This window comes from Trichomycterus rosablanca, chromosome 13, assembly GCF_030014385.1.
Source record: "Trichomycterus rosablanca isolate fTriRos1 chromosome 13, fTriRos1.hap1, whole genome shotgun sequence".
Classification (NCBI taxonomy): Eukaryota; Metazoa; Chordata; class Actinopteri; order Siluriformes; family Trichomycteridae; genus Trichomycterus; species Trichomycterus rosablanca.
In genome coordinates this window covers 28,933,722-28,956,564 of record NC_086000.1, presented here as the reverse complement: position 1 = coordinate 28,956,564, position 22,843 = coordinate 28,933,722, and the positions used below count along the sequence as shown (strand labels likewise).

The 22,843-nt window shown below is 38.5% G+C and overlaps 1 protein-coding gene across 1 annotated transcript; it reads left to right on the top strand.

The window, feature by feature from the left end:
* The first annotated feature begins 7,967 nt into the window (after window positions 1–7,967).
* On the top strand, window positions 7,968–21,290 carry slc39a9 (solute carrier family 39 member 9). The gene is made up of 7 exons (XM_063007077.1): window positions 7,968–8,562; window positions 12,709–12,817; window positions 13,827–14,018; window positions 14,100–14,168; window positions 17,720–17,805; window positions 18,087–18,221; window positions 20,259–21,290. The coding sequence occupies exons 1-7, from the start codon at window positions 8,467–8,469 to the stop codon at window positions 20,490–20,492; spliced, it is 921 nt and encodes a 306-aa protein (XP_062863147.1). The 5' UTR covers window positions 7,968–8,466; the 3' UTR covers window positions 20,493–21,290.
* Window positions 21,291–22,843: the final 1,553 nt, after the last annotated feature.

Here is a 22,843-nt window from a genome sequence, read left to right as displayed (position 1 = left end):
ACATTTTAGTGTCTCCAATTCCCTTCACTCGCATGTCTTTGGACTGTGGGAGGAAACCGGAGCACCCGGAGTAAACCCACGCAGGCAAAGGGAGAACATGCAAACTCCACACAGAAAGGACCCGGACCGCCCCACCTGGGGATCGAATCCAGGACCTTCTTGCTGTGAGGCGACTGTGCTACCCACTTAGCCACCGTGCCGCCCCCTGCCTTGTGCCCACGGTTTTTGTGGAAACCGGATCCACAGCAACCATTACCAGGGTGATACTAGTGGTGATAAAACATGAAAATGAAATAAATATATATTAAAGGAAAAAATAAAGAAAATAAATTCAACCACAAAATCTTTATGTAAAATAGTAAACTTATTATTATTTTTTTTGTAGTGTTTTTATTTTGATTATTATTTTTTTTTTTTGGGGGGGGCATTTATTGCTGGTATAATGAATCGCTAGTGCATTAAAGATGCGATATTACATATTTATTAGTTTTAACTACCACAAATAAGGTGGAATTTTGTTGAGACAACAAAATGCCAAACCATTTAAGAAAAGCAGAGGCATCAGATGCTGATAAAACAATCTGTATTGTCTGCAGTTGCTAAGTGGGTAGCACTGTCGCCTCACAGCAAGAAGGTCCTGTGTTCGATCCCCAGATGGGGCGGTCCGGGTCCTTTCTGTGTGGAGTTTGTTCTTCCTGTGTCTGAGTGGGTTTCCTCCGGGTGCTCCGGTTTCCTCCCACAGTCCAAAAACATGCACCCAGGCTAATTGGAGACACTGAATTGTCCTATAGGTACCTAGCCACTAGGGTGAATGACCAGTAACAATATAAGAATGAGGTATTATTATGCATTGGATTATGAAGTACCGTACAAACCATAACATTAAAACCACCTCCTTGTTTCTACATACACTGTCCATTTTATCAACTCCACTTACCATATAGAAGCACTTTGTAGTTCTACAATTACTGACTGTAGTCCATCTGTTTCTCTACATGCTTTTTTAGCCAGCTTTCACCCTGTTCTTAAATGATCAGGACCCTCACAGGACCATCACAGAGCAGGTATTATTTGGGTGGTGGATGATTCTCAGCACTGCAGTGACACTGACATGGTGGTGGTGTGTTAGTGTGTGTTGTGCTGGTATGAGTAGATCAGACACAGCAGCGCTGATGGAGTTTTTAAATACTGTGTCCACTCACTGTCCACTCTATTAGACACTCCTACCAAGTTGGTTCACCTTGTAGATGTAAAGTCAGAGACGATCGCTCATCTGTTACTGCTGTTTGAGTTGGTCATCTTCTAGACCTTCATCAGTGGTCACAGGACGCTGCCCACGGGACGCTGTTGGCTGGATATATTTTTCGTTGGTGGACTATTCTCAGTCCAGCAGTGACAGTGAAATGTTTAACAACTCCATCAGCATTGTTGTGTCTGATCCACTCATACCAGCACAACACACACTAACACACCACCACCATGTCAGTGTCACTGCAGTGCTGAGAATGACCCACCACCCAAATAATACCTGCTCTGTGGTGGTCCTGTGGGGGTCCTGACCATTGAAGAACAGCATGAAAGGGGGCCAACAAAGCATGCAGAGAAACAGATGGACAACAGTCAGTAATTGTAGAACTATGAAGTTCTTCTATATGGTAAGTGGAGCTGATAAAATGGACAGTAAGTGTAGAAACAATGAGGTGGTTTTAATGTTATGGCTGATCGGTCAATTCTGAAAGCCCCAGGTCTCTATTTAATCAAGCATTAGGCATTGTTTGTAAAACAAATAGCATTTTTATAAAAAAGTACCCCGAACATCCCAAAGGATTTATACAACTGAAACCATCATAATACACCACTTATAAACTGATAGGCTGGTACTACAGGCGGTTGAGTCTGAAATCTGTAATTAGAGTTAGTGTCTCGGTGGAGTTACAGTGTCTCTTATTTCCGTTTCCCACATGATGTTCCGCTACCCCTCAGAAGTAATTTAGCTGGAGCTAATGAGCAGACGGAGAAAAGCGGCTCCTCAGCTAGTTAAAACAGCTTTGATGAACAACCGCCGTCCCACGGCTTGTGCTGTCATTAGTCTGACACCAGACGCGAGTGAAGTCTTAAGAAAATAAAAAATTTATTTACTTCAAGCTCCATTTGAAGCAAAATTCTCCAATGATACGACCACGCTTCACAAATCGTACTGGGCACTCGACCAGCTTTTTTAGAGTTTTTTGGAGGAAAAATGACCAGTGTCAGTATAAAAATAAGGCAACATGTTTTCAACAATGTGTGTTATATATCTCTGTCTATAGATCTGCTTTTCTGTTTTATAAAATCCTGGACGCAGTCGATTTTTGTGTAATACATCAAAGTTTCTGGCAGCCTATTATTAATGTCAATGACATATTCACTTCCGTCTGGCCTTTTTCTTACCAGCCAGTGTTGAAAAATCCTGCAGCAACATGAGCTATACAAAAATGGTTAAGCTTTTTCATAATGCAAATATATTAAATTTTTGAATATTTGATTACACAACCCCAAAGTTGGGACAGTATGGAAAATGCAAATAATAAAAGAAACAGAGTTTCTTACATTTACTTTGACTTTTATTTCATTGCAGACAGGATGAATCTAAGATATTTCATGTTTTATCTGCTCAACTTCATTTCATTTACTAATAAACATCCATTTCTGCATTTCAGGCCTGCAACACATTCCAAAAAAAGTTAGGACAGTAAAGCATTTACCATATTGTAATGTTGCCGTTCCTTTTCACCACACTTAAAAGACGTTTTGGCACCGAGGAGACCAAGTGATTTAGTGTTTCAGCTTTTATTTTGTCTCATTCTTCCTGTAAACACGTCTTAAGATGTGCAACAGTACGGGGTCGTCGTTGTCGCATTTTCCGTTTCAAAATTCTCCACACATTCTCTATTGAGGACAGGTCAGGACTGCAGGCAGGCCAGTCCAGTACTCGTACCCTCTTCTTCCGCAGCCATGCCTTTGTAATGTGTGCAGCATGTGGTTTTGCATCGTCTTGTTGAAAAATGCATGAACGTCCCTGGAAAAGATGACGACTTGAAGGCAGCATATGTTGCTCTAAGATCTCAATGTACTTTTCTGCATTAATGCTGCCACCACAGAAGTGTAAATGACCTTTGCCAAGGGCACTGACACAACCCCATACCATGACAGACCCTGGCTTTTGGACTTGTTGCTTGATGGTCCTTTTCATCTTTGGTCTGGAGCACATGGCGTCTATTTGTTCCAAAAAAGACCTGGAATGATGATTCTTCAGACCACAATACATGTTTCCAATGTGTGATGGTCCATCTTAGATGGCTCCAAGCCCAGAGAAGTTGACGCCGCTGGACATGGTTAACATAAGGCTTCTTTTTTGCACAGTAAAGTTTTAAGTGGCATTTGTGCATGTAACTCTGTATGGTAGTGCTTGACAAAGGTTTGCCAAAGTAATCCCTCACCCATGTGTTCTTTATGCAGTGCCATCTGAGGGATTAAAGCTCATGGGTGTTCAGCTTAAGCTTGCGCCCTTGGCCTTTACGCACTGATTCCTTCCGATTCCTGGAATCGTTTGATGATATTATGCACTGTAGAGGGAGAAATATGCAAATCCATTCCAATCTTTCTTTGAGGTACATTGTTTTTAAACATTTCAATCATTTTCTCACACATTTGTTGATAAACTGGAGATCCTCTGATCATCTGTGCTCATCAAAGACTCAGCCTTTCCTGGATGCTGCTTTTGTACCAAACCATGATTACAATCACCTGTTGACATCACCTGTTTGGAATCACATCATCAATATTTAGTAGTTTGACCTTGTTACTAGCCCTAAATTGTCCCAACTTTTTTGGAACGTGTTGCAGGCCTGAAATGCAGGAATGGAGGTATATTAACAAATGTAATGAAGTTGAGCAGACAAAACATGAAATATCAGGTTCATAATGTCTGCAATCAAATAAAAGTCAAAGTAAATGTAAGGAACACTGCATTTTTATTTTTATTTGCATTTTCCATACTGTCCCATCTTTTTCTGATTTTGGGTTGTACTGTAATTCCACTATATGGCCAAAAGTTTGTGGTCACATGACTATGGATTTGTTGGACATCACATTCCAAATCCGTGGACATTAATATGAAGTTGCTTCCCCTTGCAGCTATAACAGTCTTTGCTCTTCTGGGCAAGCAATCCATAAAATTGTGTTGCATGTTTGTGGGATTGTGCCTATTCGGTCATTACAGTCCCTGTGATGCCACGACTGATGCAAGATGACCTGTCTAGCAATCATCATTCCAGTTCATCCCAAATACGTTTGGCTGGGTTGAGGTTAGGGCTCTGTGGAAGTTTCTCCACACTTAACTAGAAATGCAGTGCCTTTATGGATCCCATTTTGTGCATTTAAGTACAGTTGTGCTTTAACAGTACTGGGCATTGGCCAAACTGTTGTCACATTATTATTTTATCATTAGGAGAGGTGTCCATATACAGTATTTATATATATTATAAAATATATAAAATACATTTGACCATATAGTAAACACTGTTTTGCAGTGAGTGTTATTCTGAAATCACTCCCATTAGGGAGCGCCGGCAGATCGTGATCCACATTACTGATTTGGCACAGTTTTTACGCCGGATGCCCTTCCTGGCACAACCCTCCCTATTTATCCGAGCTTGGGACCGGCACTACAATGCACTGGTTTATGCATCCTAGTGGCTAGGTACCTATAGGACAATTCAGTGTCCCCATTTAGCCTGGTGGCATGTTTTTGGACTGTGGGAGGGAACTGGCGTGTCCGGAGGAAACCCACACAAGCACAGGGAGAACATGCAAACTCTGCACAGAAAGGACCCAGACCGCCCCACCTGGGGATCGAACCCAGGACCTTCTTGTTGTGAGGCGACAGTGCTAGCCACTTTGCCATCGTGCCGCCCTTATTCTGGAATCACTAAAAGCAAGTTATTACTCCAACTACGCTTAGGTACAATACAGAGCTGCCAACCCACCTGCTGGTGTATATTGAAAGATGAAGAAAAAAAACCCACCATACCCAGACTTTACAAAAGCAGTTCTCTGTAACACCAATACCACTTGTGTTACCGAGTGCTGTAAATAAAATGCACATCAAAATATGAATGACTATTAAATAGTCATCAATGAATTGTTTAGTAGCTGCAGAGCTTGATGGTTAGAGATGGAGAATAATTTATGGGAATATACTAAACCAGCAAGAAATTTATATTTATAAACCTATAAATGACACATGTTTATAGAAATTGAAGATTCCAAGGCTTCAGATAATGATTATGTTATGTAACAGTAGACGTTCAAAGAGCAGCAATATGGATCTAAAACTACATTTTATAAGCAATAGATCAGTAAAAGGTATGAAAGCAATTACTATATGATGCTATAGTGCCATCTAGTGTTCATTTTAATAAAAATCTGCTTTCTGGTAGTGTTTATGTATTGTTATGCTAATTGTCTATGCAAATTTTTTGTACATAAGGAAGCTTACACTAAATAAAAAAATTAAGAAGAAGTAACAGAGTCCTGTTAAGGATGTATTGGCTTTGGACCTACTGTGAACTGGTTATAGATATTATTATTATTATTTTTTTTTAAGTTAAACTACCTCTGTGTTTTGGGCTCAATGCAGTACCAAACCCCAGTCAGTCAGGATGCCAAGGGCGTAGGGCCTCTACCATCAGCCATACCTCTCAGACATGTCCAGTCATGTCTGTATGTAGATGCCCAACTGGCCGATAACACAGCTGGGGATCCGACCCCTGGATCCCAGCAGTAGTTGACTAACGGAATGCATTGCACCTGCATTGTACATCTGAGTGCTATTATTATTATTATTATTAGTAGTAGTAGTAGTAGTAGTAGTAGTAGTGGTAGTGGTAGTAGTAGTAGTGTTAGAAGTGTTATTACTATTATTATTAGTAGTAGTGGTGGTAGTAGTAGTGGTAGAAGTGGTATTATTATTATTATTAGTAGTAGTAGTAGTAGTAGTAGAAGTGTTATTATTATTAATATTATTATTCGTAGTAGTAGTAGTAGTAGTAGTAGTGGTAGAAGTGTTATTATTATTATTAGTAGTAGTAGTAGTAGTGGTAATAGTAGTAGTAGTAGAAGTGGTATTATTATTATTAGTAGTAGTAGTAGTAGTAGTGGTAGAAGTGTTATTATTATTAATATTATTATTAGTAGTATTATTATTAGTAGTAGTGGTAGTAATAGTGGTAGAAGTGTTATTATTATTAATATTATTATTATTAGTAGTAGTAGTGGTAGTAGTAGTAGTAGTGGTAGAAGTGGTCTTATTATTATTAGTAGTAGTAGTAGTAGTAGTAGTAGTGGTATTATTATTATTTTTATTATTATTATTATTATTATTAGTAGTAGTAGTAGTAGTAGTAGTAGTGGTATTATTATTATTTTTATTATTATTATTATTATTAGTAGTAGTAGTAGTAGTAGTAGTAGAAGTGGTATTATTATTATTTTTATTATTATTATTATTAGTAGTAGTAGTAGTAGAAGTGGTATTTATTATTATTATTATTATTATTATTATTACATTTAAATTTTTCGGCATTTAGCAGACGCTTTTATCCAAAGCGACTTACAGTACCGTGACAGTATATTCTCTAAGCAATTGAGGGTTAAGGGCCTTGCTCAAGGGCCCAGCAGTGGCAACCTGCTAACCTAATAATATTATTATTAGTAGTAGTAGTGGTGGTAGAAGTGGTATTATTATTATTATTAGTAGTAGTAGTAGTAGTAGTAGTAGTGGTATTATTATTATTATTAGTAGTAGTAGTAGTAGTAGTGGTAGAAGTGGTATTATTATTATTATTATTATTATTAGTAGTAGTAGTAGTAGTAGTAGTGGTATTATTATTATTATTATTATTATTAGTAGTAGTAGTAGTAGTAGTAGTAGTAGTAGTGGTATTATTATTATTAGTAGTAGTAGTAGTAGTAGTAGTGGTAGAAGTGGTATTATTATTATTATTATTAGTAGTAGTAGTAGTGGTATTATTATTATTATTATTATTATTATTATTAGTAGTAGTAGTAGTAGTAGTAGTGGTATTATTATTATTATTAGTAGTAGTAGTAGTAGTAGTGGTAGAAGTGGTATTATTATTATTATTATTATTATTAGTAGTAGTAGTAGTAGTAGTAGTGGTATTATTATTATTATTATTAGTAGTAGTAGTAGTAGTGGTAGAAGTGGTATTATTATTATTATTAGTAGTAGTAGTAGTAGTAGTAGTGGTAGAAGTGGTATTATTATTATTATTAGTAGTAGTAGTAGTAGTAGTAGTAGTAGTGTTATTATTATTATTTTTATTATTATTAGTAGTAGTAGTAGTAGTAGTAGTAGTAGTAGTGTTGTTATTATTATTATTATTATTATTAATATTATTATTATTACTAGAAATTGTGGCAGTATAGTTTATTACTAGTAATTGTGGGAGTATAGTTTATTACTAGAAATTGTGGTAGTATAGTAGTAGTAGTAATAGTGGTAGTAGCAATATTTTTATTACTAGTAATTGTAGTAGTAGTAGTAGTAGTGTTATTATTATTAATAATAAAATTATTATTTTTATTACTAGTAGTTGTATTATTATTATTATTATTATTATTATCAATATTAGTATTGTTATTATTTAACAAGTATCGTCATCGTGGCAGTCAACATTTCGTGGTCGAATCGTAAATACTTCTATTCTAATATATAGTGCCCTTCTTCAGCTAAACACTCGATTAGTACACACCCTACGCAGTGCAGTAAAGTAGTAAGGAAATATTGATTTGGGCTTCACTTTTGACTTTGCGACTACAATGGACTTTTATTTTGAACGCTGCTTTTGACACGGAACTTCTCAGTGTGGCTTGCCAACGTTACACACAGAAGACGTTCAACACAGATGAGGGCCTAAACCGAAGCAAGAGACTTTAAATGCTGTCTGGCTGCAGTGTGCATGATGTGAGAGCTGAGAGTCAGTGTTAAACTAATGAGAAAACAAGTGATCCGGTGTGATCTGAGATCAACTGTGTTTATATGTGCTGTTAGGGAGTTGTTTTAGTGAACGCGGATCGCTCCTGTGGCAGCACTGGCAGCAGAACCAGTAGTAATAATAACAGACGTGATTTGTTAGGTGGGGGGTTCAATGTTCCAAATATTGCAGACTGACGCAGCTAGAGACCATCGGGGATTATTTATAGATAATTCTAGTGATATTTAGCGCCTGATTTGTCGACTGTTGATGCGTGTTAATCGGTTAGGAGAGCTGAGGCTTGTTTGCACTGCGGCTTTGTTATTATTCCGCGCTGTATAGAGAAACACGAAGCGTTTAATAGTCGGAGCGTCGAGTTACCTCACTTCACATTGACAGACTAGTGTAAAGCTTATATTAGGTTAAAATGGATGATTTTAGTTCTATTAGTCTGCTCTCCATCTCCATGTTAGTGGGCTGCTATGTGGCAGGAACTATTCCACTGGCTGTGAACTTCTCTGAGGTGAGTCACTACACTGCACGCGCCTGGTGGGTTCAGCTAGCTTGCAAAAAGTTCAGTCTTTTATTTCTGTTTTACTTCGACATTCTAACAAATTCTATCCCAAAACGCAAATATAACAGTTATATAAAAGGTAAGTTTAATTTAGCACGACGTGTATTTGTTTAATATGTTAAAACTAGTGAAATGTAGCGTATTGTTTTGTCGAACAGACCAAAGTTCATCTGACCCTCAGAAACTCGATTTTTATTGTTGTTGTTTACTTTATCAAACTGCTTTGGTTTATCTTTTTGTGTCTCTGCTTTGCTTTTCTTTTGCTATGTTTAAAAATGTCTTAAGTCTTGACTATGAGCTCGTTGAAAATGCAATTTCATAAACTTTAGGCATCAATGTAAAATTAGGCTTTTTTTGCAGCCATAACAGTCTCCACACTTCTGGGAATGATATAGGATTTAAAGGTTTTTAGGTGTATCTCATTTAGTCATAAGCATAAACAAAGATTTGTTTACACCAAATAACACAAGACTCGTTTCTAATTGGCCTTTAAAATTGCATGGTACGCTATGGTATGGTATGTTTTTAAATCTTTTATCATTTAACAACCACAAATCATTTAGTGGTTGTTTCCATTGACAAACTTGATTTTTTTGTTTGCCCTATCGAACTGCTGATTTTCTTTTGCATTGTTAAAAGATCGACATGTGCTCATTGAAAATGCCATTCCATAAACTTTAGGTAAATGTAAAATTAGCCTTTTTTTTGCAGCCATAACAGTCTCAGCACTTCTAGGAATGATATAGGATTTAAAGCGTTTTTAGGTGTATCTCATTGTCATTCACTATGCATTTATAAGTATAAACAAAGATTTGTTTACACCAAATAACACAATACTGGTTTCTAACTGGCCTTTTTAATAGCATGGTACGCTATGGTCTGGTATGTTTTTAAATCTATGATGCCACATTTAGTGGTTGTTTCCATTGACAAACTCGATTTTTTGTTTGATCTGTCAAACTGCTGATTTTCTTTTGCATTGTTAAAAAAATCGACTCTTGACCATAAGCCCGTTGAAAATGTAAGTTTCCAAAAACTTTAGGCATTGATATAAAGTTAACCCCCTTTTTGCAGCCATAACTGTCTCCACACTTCTAGGAATGACAGAGGATGTAAATGTTTTTAGGTGTATATGTGGTGTGCAGTACCCATATTTAGTCATTAGAGCATTTGTGAGTTTTGGGCACTGATGTTCAGATTCATCCCAATTCCCAAACGTCTTCTCTAAGGTTGGGTGTCAAAGGTCTTTGCAGGCCACTGGAGTTTCAAGACATTGTCAGATTTTTTACAGTTTTGTTTTTACTTTTACTCTAATTTGGAAGCGTATTGTTTACTTTTTACATCTGTTAGTAGTAAGTATGGCTGAAAAGAAAAACTGAACTGAATTTAGAAAGGGGTTCACATGCTTTTGGACATTAACAGTAGCTGCTGTAATTAGATACAGTGGTACCTTGTAACTCAACGTCCCCTAAACTCAAAATCTTTAAAACTCAACGCCCTTCCTCGAGAAATTTGTACCCTTAAACTCAACATTTCCCTTAAACTCATCTTGTTCGTTTTTTTTTTAGTTTTTATTTATTTATTTAATTTTAAATTAACAATGAACAGTTGATTTTTTTCAGTGCTCGGCTTGAGCGGTGCAGTAATTGTGTTACAGCTCGGGGTTCTGAGAAATTGTAAGAATCAGCTTTTTATTTTAGTGTTTTTATATTATTTTTGTGTTATTTTCAGTGTATAAGTGTCAAAATCAACCCCATTATTTTACATAAGCCTAACTAATGCAAGTCCACGGGACCATGGAACGCATTAACAGGTTATCCATACATCCTTATGGGAACAAAATACCTTGAAGCTCAATGCCTTTTAAACTCAACGCCAGTCCCAGAAGCAATTGACGTTGAGTTTCAAGGTACCACTGTATATATTGTTTTCTGTTTCCAAATTCATTTTAATAGGCGTATAGTACAGTAAAAGTAATAAGAATTTTAATCACTTTTTATTTTATATATTTTCAATGCGTATGTCCACTTCAGATTTGCATAGGGTTTATATATCAACAAAAATATGCATTTATAAGCATAAACAAAGATTTGTTTACACCAAATAACACAAGACTGGTTTCTAAAGGGCCTTTTTTAATTGCACACTGTGGTACAGTGATCCAACATTTAGTTGTTGTTTCCATTGCCAAGTGACCCATACTGTACTTAATTATTCACACTTAATGTTGTTACCCTTCTGGTCCAGGTCCAAGTGTACAGCTATACTGTATGGGTGGAGTGAGAAAGAGTGCAGACTGTTAATTGGTCACATGCAACTGTCACAGAATCAGCACTAGAATGAGACACTACAAATTATTTTACTTAAACCCAAATGCAATTGATTTAATTAAAGCCCTGCCCTAAAATATAATAAAAAAAGACCACATCAACTATTTAGTAATGTAGCAAACTGACAACTGTTCTGCTGTTGCTAGTGGTATTGTTTTCTCTTATTGTCTGGTGGTGAATCCATCACTGCGTCAACTTCAGTAAACTTATACTTTCATATGGACCTTTGGGCAATTGAAAATGGAGAATTGCACATCATGTATGGTGCAGATAAGTCTGGATTTGGTTTGTGCCATATGTAATTGCACAGTTATTTTGTGCCATATTAATATGCAATGAAAAGATGAGGTCAGAGCTTGTACGGTTTAGCTCAAGTTTACTTAACTTTTAGGTCCTGGGCTACAAAGCGCCCTCTAGTGGTAACCAGACCTAAATGTAAAAAAAGCCACTTTGCAGTATTTAAACAATTGTTTATCAAATACGTTTCTTTTTTTTCTTTTATTATAGTTGTTATTATTATCTAACAAAATTGTGTCAGTACAGTTTTTCATACATATACTTTTTTGGTCCATATTTCTAAGCCCAATAGTCTTTCTTTGTAACTATAAAAGAAATATATGTGCTGGAAGTTTATTACACAACAAAAACCAGTTGTACCAGTTGCCTTGAGTTGCCTCCCACTCCACTCGCAAACATCGGTAAAAATGATGTGTTTAAGGACCTTAATATAATATGGTGTTAAATATGGAGGTATTCAAGATAAAAAAAATATAAATCCATGTTAATTTTTCATCGATTCCTTTATCAGACAAACAAATGTGGGTGGCACGGTGGCTCAGTGGGTAGCACTGTCATCTCACAGCATGAAGGTCCTGGGTTCAATCCCCAGGTGGGTCCTGGTCCCATCCCCCCTCATGTGTGCGTGGGTTTCCTCCGAAACCAACCAACGCCTCCGTGGGTTAAACTGATAAATCCTGTGTAACAAGTAACCTCGTTACTGTCATGAATGTAACCAAAGTGTGTAAATAATGATGTTAAAATTTTAATAAATAAATAAATAACAACCAAATGTACATTTAGGAATAGTGCTTTTTTTCCCCCTCACAGCTGCATTTGTGTTTGTGTGTGTGTTTCTGTTCCTATAAAATAACAGCTTATCTATTAGCAAAATATGTGGTCTCTGTTTTGCCAAAGCGCAGATCTAACTGCCTGTTTTAAATATCACAACAGTTCTTGTAGATGTCATTTATATGAGAAAATAAGAGGACACAAAGTTGTGATGATGTTAATTTGGAAGGTTACCCCAAGGAAAAAAAAACTCATCTGTTTTATGTCCACTAGGCAAGTACTAATAAAACACAGCAGCCTGGACACCAAGAGGATTTATTTGTTTTGTGTCTGCCAAAAATGTAAATTAGTACAGCTATGTTGTCTTTCTCTACACATTGAGTGTTTCAAATGTCAGCAGTGACATTTAAAATATATCATTAGCACACACTATAATGGCACTGCCCTGTCTGTGGACCACCATCAAATAATATCTAACATGTGTGGAATGGAACATTTTTGAACAAAGTGCATCTGTGTGCTAGATGTACCTGAGTAGCTTTGTAATACTGACCGAAGGTTGGCTGACCCCATCAGTTCATGATAAACAGGACTTTCCGGGCTTGTTTGACTTGGAATGATTACATCAGAGTTGCCTTGTGGTAAGCAATAGATTTTGTGTGTGTAAATATTAGTTTTTGTCTCCTGTTCATGTCAGGAAAAGCTGAAGCTGGTGACGGTGTTGGGTGCAGGGCTGTTATGTGGTACTGCGCTGGCTGTTATCATACCTGAGGGAGTGCATGCACTCTATGAGGAGGTGCTGGAAGGTGAAGCTTTTTATTTATTTATTTATTATTGTTTAAAAAAATGCTGACTACTGTATTACTTCAACATTTCTTGTATGCTGTTGTAATATTGTTAGCATGTACAATTTCATTTCATTCTTTGCTTCATGATTACTGAACATTGTCCTGCAGCTTAGTTGACTGGACATCGTCATACGTTACTGCAAGTTTCTTATTAATACATATCATTAAAAAAATTCAGGTGCTATTTTAATGTCACCTAAACTTGTTTTCTAGACCCTAATTCTTTCTTCACTGTGGAGTCAATACATCTTAACAAAAAAAATGTAGATACTATTAATTTGCACAATTAAAAAAAAAAAAGCCTCATCCCCTAACTTCTTTACTCACTCACTTTCTTAAACGCTTATCCAGTTAGGGTCACGGGGAAGGGGGGGGGGGGAGTGCTGGAGCCTATCCCAGATTTATAATGGGCGCAAGGCACACAGTAACACCCTGGACGGGGCGCCAGTCCATCGCAGGGCAGACACACATACACACACACACCCATTCTCCTATAGGGCAATTCTGTGGGAGGAAGCCGGAGCTCCCGGAGGAAACCCTTGCAGACACAGGGAGAACATGCAAATTCCGCACAGAAAGGACCTGGACCGCCCCGCCTGGGGATCGAACCCAGGACCTTCTTGCTGTGAGGCGACAGTGCCGCCCACCGGGCCACCGTGCCGCCCACTGACTTCTTTAGGGATATTTCATTTCATTTAACTTTGCCAGATTTAGTTATTAGCTCCTTGAGGGGTTAACATATCTAGCTTTTAGAGTTAAACTTGTCCGAGAAGGAACGCCAGCTGTTACTGTTACATTTACATTTACGGCATTTAGTAGACGCCTTTATCCAAGGTGACTTCCATTAGTTACAGCATACAGTCTCAGCAATTGAGGGTTAAGTGGTGGGGTTTGATAAAATTGTAAAATATGTAAGCAGACATAAAAAGTTGTTAAAAATAACCCACTTCGTGTCTTCTCATCGCAGCCGGACACCATCATGCTCACGGCCAGGCCGAGGTGTCTGCTCCAGGACAGAAAGTGGCCGAAGGGACAAGTCATGACCACGCCCCCGGTCACGAGCAGCTCCACGCCTTTATCGGTGTCTCTCTAGTCTTGGGTTTTGTCTTCATGCTGCTGGTGGACCAGATTGGCAGCTCTCACATGCACAGCAGTGACGGTCAGTGTATCAATGTGTTGAATTTATTATCTGATAAAACCTTATTTGCCTGACTTCTAATGAATTTCATTTCTCGTGCAGATCCTGAGGCAGCGAGAGCTGCTAGCTCAAAAATCACTACAACACTTGGTTTGGTCGTCCATGCGGCAGGTAAAGAAATAGGATCAAATACTTGGCTATAAACATACATCTGTACATACATCTACATCTGGCCATACGCTCTGCCTTTACAGAATAGAATAGAATGCCTTTTTTACACATGTACAGTACAACAAAATGCTTTCTTCAGATATCCCAGCTTGGTGGAAACCAGGGTCAGAGCGCAGGGTCAGCCATTGTACGGTGCCCCTGGAGCCGAGAGCATTAAGAACCTTGCTCCAGGTCCAGCAGTGGCTGCATGGCAGAGCTAAGATTTGAACTCTCAACCTTTCAATTGATAGCTCAAAGCTCTACCCACTAGGCTACCACTCTCCCACTGTTACAAACATTTGTGAAAGAATATGTGGCTCTAAAGAGCTCACTGAATTTGCGGGTGGTCAGGAAATGGATACTATTTAGATCCAGATTCCTTAATCAACTGTGAGTGGTATTATTAAAAAGGTATTTAGGAACCACAGCAGCTTGGCCACAAAGTGACAGATCACGTAAAGTTACAGAGTGGGGTCGTTGAGTGTGTGTTTACATACACTACCGCTCAAAAGTTTGGGATCACTGTGAAATGTTCTTGTTTTCAGTGGAAACACACATGAGATGAGGAAATATTGCAAATAAACAGGACATGCACACATTGTCAGAGTAAGACATTTTTATTTTAATGGAAATGATGACTGTGTACTTCAAATTTTGCCTTCATCAAAAAAGCTACCTTTTGCAGCAATTACAGCCTGGCAGACCCTAGGCATTCTAGCTGTCAATTTTTCGAGGTAATCTGATGTGATTTCACCCCATGCTTCCTGGAGCATCTCCCACAACATGGATTGGCTTGGTGCAGTCTTCCTCTGTACCATACGGTCCAGCTGCTCCCACAACAGCTCAATAGTGTTCAGATCCGGAGACTGTGCTGGCCACTCCATTACAGTCAGAATTCTTGCTGACTCCTTATTTCTTAAATATTGCTGACACATTTTGGAGGTGTGTTTGGGGTCATTATAGTCCTCAATCAAGTGCTGTCCACAGGGTATGGCATGGCGTTGCAAAATCTTGTGGTAGCCTTCCTTCTTCAAAATCCCTTCCACTCTATATAAATCTCCTATTTTACCACCTCCAAAGCATCACGCTGCCTCCACCATGCTTGACAGATGGCATTAAGCATTGGTCTTGCATCTTTTCATTGTTCCTGCGCCTCACAAAGGTTCTTCTGTTTGATCCAAAGACCTCAAACTTGGACTCATCTGTCCACAACACCTTCTTCCAATCTTCCAGTGTCCAATGTCTTTTCTCTTTGGCGCATCGCAGTCTTTTCTTTTTATTGGCCAGTGTGAGGTATGGCTTTTTCCTGGCAATTCTGCCATGAAGTCCAGCATCCTGAAGTCGCCTCTTCACCGTTGATGCTGACACTGGTGTTTGACGGGTTCTATTTAGTGCAGCTGTCAGTTGACAACCTGTTCTCAAACTGCACAGCCTAAGATATTTATCTTCTTGCACAGTTGTGCATCAGGGCCTCCCACTCCTTTTTCTGTCCTTGTTAGAGCCAGTTTGTGCTACTCTCTGAAGGGAGTAGTTAACAGCATGGTAAGATATTTTAAGTTTCTTTGCAATATCTCGCATTAAGTAGCCTTCCTTTCTTAACACAACAATAGACTGACGAGTCTCTAAAGAAAGTTGTTTCTTTCTGGCCATTTTGAGCCTGTAAGCAAGCCAACAACTGCTAATGCTTCAGATACTAAACTAACCTAGAATGTTGCGCTCCCTTTTATGCTCCCTTATAAGTATAACTTTTTTCAGCTGTGCAACAAAATTGAAAAAGGGTTTCCTAACAATCAATTAGCCTAATAACATTCTTAACTTGGATTGGCAGCCATACCAGGAGATTGAGGCAGAGGACTGAGAATTGCTAATAATAGGACTATATGCAAAATAGGCCTCTACAAAAATAGGCTTTAATGCAAACATTTTCATTCTTTAAAAATCATCTGATACATTTAAATGAATTGTGTAATGGACAAAATTGTTTGTGAATTGCATGAAAATGTGTTTTTCTTTGGAAAAGAGGGAAATTTGCAAGTGATCCCAAACTTTTGAGCGGTAGTGTATGTGTATATACAGTATACGTTTACATAAGTCTGTTGTTGCATGGTCCACTGATTACTGAGAACTTAATTGTACTTTCCACTTGCATAGCAGTTCAAATTGAGAAACCAAAAGGGACTAAGAACCCACTTTTACTTTTTTCCCCCAAGTCAGTCAAGTCAAATTCAAAAGAAATCAGTGTGTTATAAGTTTAGTCATCGTTTTCTTTTTGTTTAATACCTTTTTATAAACATTTTCTTAAACATGTTTAAGTAATGTCATGTTGTTAATATAGCAAATTTGTTACAGGTATATGTTTATTTCCTTTACATTTTTTTAAAATGTATACTTTATATGTGTGTTATATGATATGAATTGTTATATGATTGTTGAATAACATATACACCGATCAGGCATAACATTATGACCACCTTCCTAATATTGTGTTGGTCCCCCTTTTGCCTCCCCATATGCAACAAACTGAGATGCACTATGTATTGTGACACCTTTCTATCATAACCAGCATTAACTTCTTCAGCAATTTGAGCTACAGTAGCTCGTCTGTTGGATCGGACCACACGGGCCAGCCTTCGCTCCTCACGTGCATCAATGAGCCTTGGCCGGCCATCACTCTGTCGCCGATTTTTGATAGATACTGACCACTGCAGACTGGGAACACCCCACGAGGGCTTTAGTTTTGGAGATGCTCTGACCCAGTCATCTAACCATCACAGTTTGTGCCTTGTCAAAGTCGCTCAAATCCTTACGCTTGCCTGTTGTTCCTGCTTCTAACACATCAACTTTGAGGATAAAATGTTCACTTGCTGCTTAATATATCCCACCTACTAACAGGTGCCGGGATGAAGAGATAATCAGTGTTATTCACTTCACCTGTCAGTGCTCATAACGTTATGCCTGGTCGGTGTATGTTCACTAACTGATTATTAGAGACAATTTTTTTGCATCAGCAATTACGATCAATGGCAGTTTCTGTATCAGTATGAAATCTCTTGATGGTATTATTTTAATGATATTGCATGTCTATTTATGGACCTATTTTTTAACAACCTATTTGCTGGAACTTTGTGAATGCACCATCCTAATGTTACATTATACTTTAGGGTACTTAAGCTCACACTGAACATTTATAAAATTATAATGTCCAGTCCATCTCTTATTTATAATTCAAATGTTTGCAGAAGCTGCACCCTTACTGTTAAATAGCCATCAGGACACTGAGTAATACAGATATGGTGAAAAAATGTTAGCTGTTAGCGGCAAGGTTAAAATGTGTGATCAAAACTGTGTGCTACATTAAAAATAAACAGAAAAAATACTACTAATAATACAGGTCATGTCTTTATTCTGGCACTGGTATATTTTGAAAATTATGAACAGTTAGCATTGAGGGTAAAAAATGTAACAGTATGGAATCATGCGTTGTTATAATCGATGTGTTTTTCTCTCTCCAGCTGACGGAGTTGCACTTGGAGCAGCAGCTTCTACCTCTCAGACTAGTGTCCAACTCATTGTGTTTGTGGCCATTATGCTTCATAAGGTACATATTTTAAATCTTTCAACATCTCTGCTATACATTACAGATAGTCTTGAGAATCTCAGCAATTTATAAAAATATATTGCAAACATATGAAAACATATTTCAGCATTGTCATTAAACACAGTTATTCTAATTCTAATCCAGATCTAATATGACCCATGTTTAAAATATTCCACTTACAACTATTCAGTCCACCACAGTACATTGTCACAAACGTCTTTTATTCTTTTCACTGCTTTATAGTGTTTCTTATTAAATCTGACTTTTTCTCTGCCTTACAGGCTCCTGCTGCCTTTGGCCTGGTCTCCTTCCTCATGCATGCAGGTTTAGAGAGGAACCGAATCAGGAAACACCTGCTGGTTTTTGCCTTGGCTGCTCCTGTTCTTGCAATGCTCACCTTTCTTGGTCTAAGCCAGGTAAGACATATTATTTAAGGGCAAAAAATAGCTAGCTTAAAAAACATTTAAAAAAAATGAGACATTTATATGGCCAAAAGTATATAGACATTTAGCCTTGAACTTGTCGAACACCCCATTTTAGTTGCACGCAACGTTTTTGGTCCTAGAGTGGCATTGCTTCTTCTAGGAAGACTTTCTTCAAGATGTTGAAGTGTGTCTGTGTGGGTTTTAATGCCCATTCAGTCGAAAGAGCATTAAATAAGTAGACAAGAAGACCTGACTGGCAATCTACATTCCATGTGATCTCAAAAGTGTTCAGTGGGTTGAAGTCAGGGCTCTGTTCAAGACAGCATATTCAAAGTATGCTAATGAGCATGTTAACAAAGCAGAAGAATGTTGGAGAATATTATGTGGTTTAATAAAACTGAGAAATTTTTGGTCATAATTCAAACAGGAATGTGTGGTGGAACAAAAACTGTGCTTCTGAGAACACCATAATAACCATTCCCATTGTAGACATGGTGGATCACTGATGTTTTGGGAGTGTATGTTTGCATCAGGGACTGGAGCTCTTCAGAAAGTGGAAGGAAGAATGAATAAATGAATGATTCCTTTCAGCTGCTCCTATTAGGGGTTGGATTGCTGATCATTCATCCACATATTTGATTTGGCCCAGTTTTTACACTAGATCCCCTTTCTGACGCAGCCCCCTTAATCCATGTATGGGACCAGCACTAAGGGTGCTGATGTGAGTCAGTCAAAAAGCTACAAATAAAGCATGGATCCTGCACCAAGATAAAAATCCAAAGCATAAAGTAAAGCCAACTCGACGATGGTTTAAAAAGAAGGTGAACGCTTTGCCATGGCCTTCCCAGTCTTCAGACTTAATTATAATATTTAACCAGTGGATAGATTTAAAGAACGCTGCACAAGACAGACAGGCCATCATTCGGATGAATCAGGAGCATATTGTCTGGCAGGAATTGTCTAAAATTACACCAGAGACAATACAAATTGAGGGCACTCGGGTGGAAGAGTATTCCTGTGGTAGTTTAAAAAAATTACAGGTTGACCTGTTGAAGGCTGGGACAAATGTGCTAGTGGTAACCATAAGATCATCACTTAACAGCCAAAGACTTCATGGCCAGATTCCATGATGCACGCTACTCTTGAACAAGAAGCACAGACATGGTTAAATAGAATCTGGCAGAATGAATTAGGATAGACCTGCAAAGTTTTGGAACAAAGTTCTATGAAGGGACCAATCAAAACTAGAACTGGAATAGCCTACATTGAATAGTGGATTGTCAGGTGCAAGAAAGGGCAAGCTTATGACTAGAAAAAAAACTATCCCCACAGTCAAGCAATGAGATTGGTCAGTGATGATGTAGGGGTGTTTTTCTGCTGCAGGAATTGACCATGTGACTGGCATCATGGATTCACAGAAATAGCAAGGCATTTTATGGAGCACTTACTAGACATTATCAAGGCAAATGGACATTCCAGCAATTACTGAGGCAGGGGGTTGAATAATAGTGCACATAGACATTTGTCAAGAGATGTTTTTATCAAGACATTTTTTCATTTTAACTGAAAATTATGCCAATTTATATTATCAAAATGGCTTGTATGTATCAATAAATATATCTCTGTTTAATGATACTTCTGTATATTTTCATTTAATTCTGTACACATCACATCATCGTATTACATTTTAAGTTGAGTGGGGTTGAATTTTTTTTTGCAATACTTTTGAATCTGAATGTTTTGTATTGACTTCATATTAAGTTGGGTACTACCCTTAAAATGGTCTTTTCTGGTCAGACTGGACCACTATATCACTTGTATAAACAGGGACCAGTCTATTAAGTTAGGAATAATTCATATACTTTAAATACCATCTATTGTAACATTTTCATCCGTTATAAATAAACCTACACTAGGTTACAACTAGGGTACGGACAGTCAACTCACTTGTATTACGAAGTGTACACCAACTCTTTTTCTTAATTACACCCATTAATCGAATGCCATGCTCTTTCTCTCTCCATTTAGAGCAGTAAGGAGGCGCTGTCTGATGTCAACGCCACCGGAGTGGCGATGCTCTTCTCGGCTGGCACATTCCTATACGTGGCCACGGTGCACGTCCTTCCCGAGGTGGGAGGCATGGGCGGGCACAGCCACTCGGGTGGAGGAGGCGGGGGGAAAGGACTGACCAGGGTGGAGGTGCTGGCACTCGTTCTGGGCTGCCTCATCCCGCTGGTGCTGTCTGTCGGCCACCAGCACTAGAATAACTTTGAATGACCGACGGCAATGAGAAACTGTTATCGACTGTAAACAGGAGACAAGGGGGCTGAACTTTGAACAAATGACGTAAACAGATTGGAGATGGATTCCACTCGTCATCTCTCTCGCAGTGATTCTGATCTCTGGTACGCACATGGACTTATCAAAGAGAGTTGGGTGACAATGTGATCACATGACCATAAATCTATGTCTTAAATAACAGACTTTTCGGCTTAGTAATGTGTGCTGCCAGCAAGCACGACATGAACGAATGCCATCATGGGTTCATGATTTTTGTTTTAAATGTATTTTTTTCATATTTCTGTGGGTCAGTTTTCTAAGTGCATTGTCAGAATGCTTCATTTTCTGTTTAACAAATGTAACAGTGACCTAAACCGTTAATGGAATTTTTTTAAACTTAAGGGACAGCTGTAGTGGATCTAGGTAGTGATTCGATACGAGGTGCCGACTTTTTTCCTGGCATTGCAATTGCACATACTTAGACTTTTTTTTTTTAACTTTTTTTTCTACACACCAGTATAAATCAAAGGAAATAACTCATTATCCAAGTGTTAGCCATTCAAACATTAGATGAGACTAAGCATCTGAACAGTATAGAAGTACCCCATAGATGATAGCAATATACTTTTTTGTTTTTTAAGTTTGTGCTTGATAGTATTTTCTATAATAGCAAAGTTTTAGTACATTGATTGAGCAGACCAGTCAAGGAGGACCTTATGCTGATCATGTTAAAATGTTTTTTTTTTTTCCTTTCTAAATAACTATTGGGACGTTTTCACATTTCTCTGGTCCGCCTGGAGTTCACTTTGGTCTAAATTTAAGTGCACCACATGTAAGAGCAATTCTTTCCTGTTTGTTTTTTAGGTTTTACAGCATCAGACTGACAAAAAGAACTTAATTCTTAATATATAAAAAAAAACAAGCTTTTAAATGTTAAATCAGTTTAATATATAAATAAGCAGTGGCGACTGGAAGGTTTGTATAAAGAAACACTAAGGTGCCGCTCAGGTGGCGCAGCAGTAAAACGCACCCTAGAACACCATAGCTGAGATCTTGAATACATCGTATCGAGTCTCAGCTCTGCCTTTCAGCTTGGCTGAGCGGCCACATGAACAATGATTGATTAAGCCGGGTAGGGACTCTCTCATAACTATTGCAACTACGACCTCTGCTGGCTGATTGATGGCGCCTGCACAGAGACGCCGAAAGAGTGCGCTGATCAGGGTGTGTCACCCCGTACACAGTGCTGATCCGCATATGCACAGCCTGGCTGGGCTATGCACCCAAATGATTAACTATTGGCCTGATAGCCGGATAGGGACTCTCTCAAAAATGATGCTACAACCTCTGCTGGCTGATTGATGGCACCTGCACAGAGACTGGGAAAGGGTGCATTGATCAGCGTGTGTCTCTCTGTACACAGTGCTGATCCGCATTGCACTCATCAAAGTGTAGGTAATAAGATGCATACGGCATGCTGCCCACGTGTCGGAGGGGGCGTGGGTTAGCTTCGTTCTCCTCAATCAGAGCCGGGGCCGGCATTGTTGGAGAGGAAGCATGATGCAATCGGGCAATTGGATGCGCTAAAAGTCAGGTGAAAAAATGGAGAAAATGCATTAAAAATTTTTTTTTTTTTTTTTTTAATATATATACACTGATCAGCCATAACATTAAAACCACCTTGTTTCTACACTCACTGCTCCACTTACCATATAGAAGCACCTTGAAGTTCTACAATTACTGACTGTAGTCCATCTGTTTCTCTACATACTTTTTTAACCTGCTTTTACTCTGTTCTTTGATGGTCAGGACCACTACAGAGCAGGTATTATTTAGGTGGTGGATCATTCTCAGCACTGCAGTGGCACTGACATGGTGGTGGTGTGTTAGTGTGTGTTGTGCTGGTATGAGTGGATCAGACACAGCAGCGCTGCTGCAGTTTTTACATACTGTGTCCACTCACTGTCCACTCTATTAGACACTCCTACTTAGTTGGTCCACCTTGTAGATGTAAAGTCAGAGACGATCGCTCATCTGTTGCTGCTGTTTGAGTTGGTCATTTTCTAGACCTTCATCAGTGGTCACTGGATGCTGCCCACAGGGCCCTGGTGGCTGGATATTTTTGATTGGTGGAATATTCCCAGTCCAGCAGTGACAGTGATGTGTTTAAAAACTCCATCAGCGCTGCTGTGTCTGATCCACTCATACCAGCACAACACACACTAACACACCACCACCATGTCAGTATCACTGCAGTGCTGAGAATGATCCATTACCTAAATAATACCTGCTCTGTGGTGGTCCTGGGAGAGTCCTGACCATTGAAGAACAGC